This window comes from Bison bison, unplaced genomic scaffold (genome assembly GCF_000754665.1).
Source record: "Bison bison bison isolate TAMUID 2011002044 unplaced genomic scaffold, Bison_UMD1.0 scf7180017864033, whole genome shotgun sequence".
Taxonomy (NCBI): Eukaryota; Metazoa; Chordata; class Mammalia; order Artiodactyla; family Bovidae; genus Bison; species Bison bison.
Window position 1 is genome coordinate 234,666 of NW_011494605.1, and position 7,495 is coordinate 242,160.

Below are 7,495 nucleotides of genomic sequence, written 5' to 3' on the forward strand. Positions count from 1 at the left end.
CAAGCAGGAGCCGCAGCCGCCGTGCCCGCCGCTCCGCGCTGGCGCCGAGATCTCGGACGACTACCTGGTGATCTGGAGGTGGCTCGGGAGGGCTGGCCAGCGCGCGCCAGGCGGCGGAGCTGGGCGCCCGGGCGGCTGTGGTAGAGAGACACAAGCTGGGCGGCACATGCGTGAATATCGGATGTGTACCCTAAAAGGTAATGTGGAACACTGCTGTCCACTCTGAATTCATGCATGACCACGTTGATTATGGCTTTCAAAGTTGTGAAAGTAAATTCAATTGGCGGATTATAAAGGAAAAGCGGGATGCCTATGTGAGCCGTCTGAACACCATCTATCAAAATAATCTAACCAAATCCCACATAGACATCATCCATGGCCATGCAGCATTCACGTGCGATCCCCAGCCCACAGTGGAGGTCAACAGGAGAAAATACACCGCTCCTCACATCCTGATCGCCACAGGCGGCGTGCCCTCGGTTCCTCAGGAGAGCCAGATCCCCGGTGCCAGCCTAGGAATAACCAGTGATGGGTTTTTTCAGCTGGAAGAGTTGCCTCGCTGCAGTGTCATTGTTGGTGCTGGTTACATCGCTGTGGAAATAGCTGGCATCCTGTCTGCCCTGGGTTCTAAGACATCAATAATGATTCGGCATGATAAGGTGCTTAGAACTTTTGATTCAATAATCAGTTCCAACTGTACCGATGAGCTGGAGAACGCTGGCATTGAGGTGCTGAAGTACTCCCAGGTCAGGGAAGTTAAAAAAACTTCTTCGGGCCTGGAACTCCGCATGGTTACTTCGATTCCTGGTAGGGAACCCACCCTCACCACTATTGCAGATGTTGACTGCCTGCTCTGGGCCATTGGGCGGGACCCAAACTCCTGGGGCCTGAATTTAAACAAACTGGGGGTTCAAACTGATGACAAAGGTCATATCATAGTAGATGAATTCCAGAATACTAACGTAAAAGGTGTCTATGCAGTTGGGGATGTGTGTGGACATGCTCTTCTTACTCCAGTTGCAATTGCTGCTGGCCGAAAACTTGCCCATAGACTTTTTGAGTGCAAAGAAGATTCCAAATTAGACTATGACAACATCCCCACAGTGGTCTTCAGCCACCCCCCCCCCACTATTGGGACAGTGGGACTCACAGAAGATGAAGCCATTTATAAATATGGAAAAGAAAATCTGAAGACATTCTACCACCTTTACCCCAATGTATCATGCAGTTACCAAAAGGAAAACAAAATGTGTGATGCAAATGGTTTGTGCCAACCAAGAGGAAAAGGTGGTTGGAATTCATATGCAGGGAATTGGATGTGATGAAATGCTGCAGGGCTTTGCAGTTGCATTGAAAATGGGAGCAACAACATCTGACTTTGGTAACACGGTTGCTATTCATCCTACCTCTTCAGAAGAACTGGTCACACTTCGCTGAGAACCCAGAGACTTGTATGGCTGGCAGCTGGACCAGTAGACCTTCAGGAAGGAACCAAATCATCACGTTTACTTACTGTTCCCACTTTACGTATTTCTTTATCATAATCAAAATCTTCCAAGTGTGGAAATTTTCAGTCAGCTTATTTCTGTAATTAGAAATTTGTTTTGTTATTCAGGATTGATTTTTCACTTGGTCACATCTCTCAGTAATTACTATTTGTTTTATTAGAGCTCTAGGCTGGCTGGTTTTTGTGTTTTTGTTTTAGCCTCATCCCAAGTATAAAACTATATGAAGTACAGTTAAATGAATGTACCTGAATGAATATTGCTTGCTAATTTTTATAGAGGAAGATGGCAGCTGCTCTTCGCATTTAAAGAATGCAAGTACAGAGTCATTTTGTTTTTTATGAAGCCAGTACCTTGCTCTGCATATTGCAAAGCTATTTCAAGGATGTGAGTTTTCCTTAAAAACATGTAACTTAAGAGGCATACCTCCTGTATTTTATTCTTTCTTTTGTTCTAAATGATTTTAAATGATTCCTGTTAACTTTTAAGAGATGAAGTTCATCAAATTTGGGAAAGATTTGAGGAGGCTGGTTGCATGAGGGGCATTTGAGAAGTGATCCTGGCTTTCAGAAGGAGAGGAACTCAAATACTTCAAAAGTCCTTTCCTCTGCTAAGAGCTCATAGTTCAATGAATGGTTGCAATTTTTGTATGTGTTCTTGTCATTTTATTTTTTTGAAAACTATTTCCAAAAATCTGAAAATAAAATCACAGTCTTTTCTTCTTAAAAAAAAAAAAAAAAAAGATTTCTACCTGAGAAAGCAATGGTAACCCACTCCAGTACTCTTGCCTGGAAAATCCCATGGACGGAGGAGCCTGGTAGGCTGCAGTCCATGGGGTCGCTAGGAGTTGGACACGACTGAGCACCTTCACTTTCACTTTTCATTTTCATGCATTGGAGAAAGAAATGGCAACCCACTCCAGTGTTCTTGCCTGGAGAATCCCAGGGACGGGGGAGCCTGGTGGGCTGCCATCTGTGGGGTCGCACAGAGTTGGACACGACTGAAGCGACTTAGCAGCAGCAGCAGCAGCAAGATTTACACACCTATATATATGCGCCTTCTACTATTACAAGGGATTGGCAGATTTTTAGAGAGCATTTACTGTTAAGTCATGAGAAAAAATCAGTCATCAGTATTTATAGAAACAGAATGGTGAGCTGGATGGTGGGTCATGTTCAATCTACTAACGTTTTTTCCTTCCCAGCTAAAAACACTTTTTTCAGCTTCTGGACTCCACTCCTAATCTAAGTGTGTGACACTGGCAGGTGAGGCAGAGTGCATGACTCTATTCACTGCACCTTCTCACTTGGGGAAACAGTTCGCAATATATGTCATTCAACAGGAACACTGTCTGGTGATACAACATATTATATTGAAAAGATGAATATACTGTTTGGTTAGAAAATTATACTTTAGGTTTAGAAATCCCAAGGAAAGTGTGTTCACTCATTTCCAGAAAAATGGTCAAACCCCTCTACCTGTGGAACCTCATCCAGGACCTGAGCTCAACTTATGTCTATGGAGGGGGATGAGTCCAGACTGGCTGACTTCTCTCATTTCTTTCACTTATTCATTGCAGTTATTTAAAGATGGTAAAATGGAGATCCTTGAGAAGATTGTAGAAAAATACCCTTGTGCCTTTCCTCGCTGGATTGGGCCCTTTCAGGCATTTTTATATATCTATGATCCAGACTATGCAAAGACATTTCTGAGCAGAACAGGTAAGAAAAGAGATGACTCTCAGGGTCCTAATCCTCCTAGGAGTGATATGACACAACCCACAGGCAGGCTTCTAAAGGAATTCTGAAGCAAAGATTGGTATTGGGCCTTTAAGAGACACTGGCGGAAGTGTGGAGAGGTTTCCCACCAATCCTGAAGGGGATTCCCACGTCCCCCTAGTCCCTTGTCTTGTTCAGACTTCCCTGGACTGTTTTAGGGCAGTGTATCTTAAAGCCTAGAAGGTACCATTGGATCTCCAGGGCCTTCCTTTCCTCTCTTGGTTTTGTGACTTCAGCATCAGTAATACTCCCCACCTCAGCCCATTTCTTGAGTATAAAGTCTTCAGGAGAAATGTTCCCAGGGTAGATTATCTCATACCACAAAATTCAAATGTCCAGTTTTTGCTCTCCCAACTTTGTAAAGCTAATGATAGGCTCAGCTTCTTTGTGCTATTACCTCCCTCGCATGCATGCATGTGCTAAGTCGCTTCAGTCGTGTCCGACTCTTTGTGACCCCATGGACTGTAGCCTGCCAGGCTCCTCTGTCCACGGGATTCTCCAGGAAAGAATACTAGAGTGGGTTGCCATGTTCTTCTCCAGGGGATCTTCCCGACCCAGGGATTGAATCCACATCTCTTAAGTCTCCCGCATTGCCAAGTGTGTTCTTTACCACTAGCACCACCTGGGAAGCCCCATCACCTCCCTTACTCTTAGTAAAACCTTATAAAAGCAGCCTTTCCCTGAAAGCCCCTGTGTCTCCCAGTCCCAGAGCTCTGATTTGTCTCATATTCATCTTGTAAAGGACAAGAGCTGTGAAACACCCTCATGCTAGAGTTCCTGAAAGGGTTCTGCAGGTCCCGGCTCTAATAGTTAATTTGCTTTCCAAAAAAGATGTGATATATTGTCCCAACTCCTGTCCTGGACACTTTGCAACCTTTGGGCAATCTGTTTCTGCTGGAGGAAGTGGAAACAAGGAAAGAATCTGGATTTGTGTACCTGTCTGCCTCCTGGAGCTGCTGTTGTCAGCTTCCTGAGCCAAGACAACCAAGGGCTGTAGGGAGTGAGCCCCGGGCTCCCTTTTGCTCACTGTTTGTGTTTAGTTTCGGCACATGAAGAGAACCTTCCCCAACTTTGGTGATTTTCCTCTAATGTTGTCTTTTGTTTCCTCTGCTTGACTCTGCAGATCCCAAGTCCAACTTCCTGTATAAGTTCATGACTGCAAGCATTGGTATGTATATGCAAATGAAGGAGGTGATCCACTCTTTCTTGAAGCCCCATTTGTATAGTAGAGCTTGCCAAGAAAACTCAAATTAGACTTCAAAAGCATTGAGAATATGGTAGATCTATACTAGGAGTTTTCTAGGGGGAAGGTCAAGAGGAAGTCCTAAGGTTAGCACAGTGCAACTTCCTAGGAACCCTTCTTGTCAATTTCTCTGCCAAAGTCTCATTTGCAAGACAGCCTGTCTGTAAATCTGTCCCATCTCTTGTCTTTAAAACTGCAGCCTTACCATCCACATTCTTTATTTTATTCTTTCTTCTCTCTTGTTTTCTCGGATCTTTCCTTTTCTTTTTGGAGTTTCTGTATTTCCATATGCAAATCAGTAAAGTTTTGCTTCAAACTGCAGTTTGAAAATATTCCATGCTTAATTACAAATTCCAAGCTTAATTACAAATTAAGCTTTTTAGTTATATAATTGGCATTTATGTTAGACAAGAAAGTACTTAAATGAAAGAATATAGGTTTTGGATTCAGAGCTACTTGAATTTGAATCCTGCCCTTCCCCTATCCCCACTAACTAGTTGAGTGATCTTGGAGAAGTCATCTAATTTCTCTAAGCCTCTGTTTCCTCATCTTTGAAAATAAAGATGAGAATAACATCTCTGAGCTATTGTGGATTGAATGAAACACATATTTTCATTTTAGCCATTTTAGTGTAATGGCTGGCATTTTATCAGCGTTGGAGCATGCATCTATTGCAAGCCTGGCATGTTATAAGCACTCAATGAATGATGGCAATTATATATTAATAAACTTTAAGGTTCTTTTAAAGCCAAATCTTTACTTTTCTGGTAACAGAAGATTATGAGGCCTTAGGTTTGACGAGTCTTTTCGCTTTGTATCACTTACAGGTGTGAAGCACAGACTAACACTGAAGGAGAAGGTAGCCGAAGACAGACTTAAACCTCTTATCTAGTTGTTTGTGAATTTTGTGTCAGCAAAATTTCAGACAGCAGTTTATGGATTGGTTTTGAATAGATAGGAGATAAATATTTGTTGTGCCTTTACTGGGACCAAGCTAGTCACCTTATGTATATGCCTTCATTTAATCTGCACAGTGACCCAGTAAAGTAGGTATTTATTATCACAGTTTCGCATTGAGAAAACCAAACTCCAGGGAGGTTACATAACTTAATTACTACCAGGTAGTAACTGGTGGTTTCAGGATTAGCATGCTTATCCAGCTTCAGAACTCAGGGTCTTTCTTACAGTGCTAAATACATCCATCCCAGGTGTAAGCATCAAAACTCACTTCATCCTTAATGTACGAGCACTGCTTTGACATTCCACTGTGTCACCACTGTCTGTGCACCAACAGTCGCTCCATGATGTCTATGTTCCTCAGCTGTCCTTCCCCATCTCACCTAATAAAATGGCATTTGGTTTTGTGCCTTTAATTTCTCAAGGAAAAGGACTAGTGAATTTGAGTGGACCCAAATGGTCTCAGCACCGTCGTCTACTAACTCCTGGATTCCATTTTAATACCTTGAAATCGTTTGTCGAGGTGATGGTTCAATCTGTGAACGTCATGCTGGTAAGTGAAGGGATGAAAGTGCTCTGGCGTGTTGCAAAACGCTACAGCGAATGTATCAGATATCTGTTTAGTGGGTAGTGAAAGTCAAATGAGGATGATTTCTAGAAATTACCCAATGTACAAGTACCCACCAAGCAATGAGAATCCATGTAAGCCTTTGCTATCGTTCTTTGGATGATAAAAGAGGATAAAGATCTGGTCATCCACCTTAGGTATATTTTGAGATCTTATGGCAATAAACCAAGTACCAAGTGGTAAGACTCAGATGATAAGTGCTGTGGTGACAAGTAAGGAAACTAGAAGCAGCTATAATAGCTTCAGATTCAGAGGAGACTCAAATTTACTATGAAATATGAGCTGGACTTGAATATGTGGATAATATGGATGAGGGCATTTTAGGCACAATGAGTTAGCAGGAGTAAAAATTTGAAGGTTGGAATAGACTTGCCTGAAGGCCATAAAGGACCTAGAAAGAATCCTCTTGGAGGTAGTGGAGTATCATTAGGAGCTGACCTGTGCTCAGCCAAAGGGGCAGAAGGATGTTGCAGAATATTCCTGTGGGTGGTCCCTGATTTATAAATGAGTTCTAGTCCAAAATTCCACTTGTACATGGCATATTTTTGATTTTTAAGTTGTACACACTTGAAAATAAGACAAGTAATTCATTAATACAGTTTCATTATAACGCTTCAAACCCCACAAACAGAGCCAAAGTTGCCCTCCACCTACATCTGCAAACCCATCCCCTTCCCAAGAGAGAACCACTGTTACTACCTGGTTGGCTGGGCCCTCAGCCAAGCTCACAAAAGCGGATTTAACCTGAAATTGACTGGGATTGTGACTAAAATGTTCGTTGTGCTTTCTCAAGGCAGAAACCTAGAAGTACAGGCTAGAGAGGGCATGCTTTCCAAGTCTGGTGCTGTGCAGTTTTATGCACAATTGCAAATCAGCCTGTGGTGATATTTGAGTTTATCAACAGTTTGATGAACCATTTCTATCTTTCTTGCTTCTCAGTTGCATATTTTCCCAAGACTCCTCTTACAGCTCCTCCCCTGCTTTGTTGCAAAGTGTCTCTGGAGAGCCTCTTTTGTTCTCATTTCTTCTAGATCCCCCTTTTTTTGGTATTCCTGTAGGTTTCATTTTATTTTATTTATTTTTATAGAATTCTCATTGAAATATAATTGATTAACAATATTGTATTAGCAAACTCACTTTTTGTACTCAGTAAAACTTACGTAATCCTCAGCCATGTCCAACTCTTTGCAGCTGCCTGGGCTATAGCCCACCAGGCTTCTCTGTCCATGGACTTTTCCAGGTAAGAATCCTGGAAAGGGTTGCCATTTCCTACTCCAGTGAATCTTCCCACCCCAGGGATCAAACCCGTGTCTCTTGCATCTCCTGCATTGGCAGGCGGATTCTTTACCACTAGTGCCACCTGGGAAGCCCTCAGGATGAAAGC

General features: G+C 42.7%; 1 protein-coding gene and 1 pseudogene across 1 annotated transcript in view; both read left to right on the forward strand.

The window, feature by feature from the left end:
• Nucleotides 1-1,437, forward strand: part of LOC104984622 — a 2,250-nt pseudogene extending 813 nt beyond the window's left edge.
• Nucleotides 1-7,495, forward strand: part of LOC104984606 (cytochrome P450 4X1) — a 49,038-nt gene that overhangs the window by 18,428 nt on the left and 23,115 nt on the right. Inside the window, exons 2-4 of the mRNA XM_010834422.1 lie at nucleotides 3,085-3,226; nucleotides 4,407-4,451; nucleotides 5,909-6,036. Of these exons, the coding sequence (XP_010832724.1) occupies nucleotides 3,085-3,226; nucleotides 4,407-4,451; nucleotides 5,909-6,036 (315 nt within the window). The remainder of the gene's footprint in view (nucleotides 1-3,084; nucleotides 3,227-4,406; nucleotides 4,452-5,908; nucleotides 6,037-7,495) is intronic.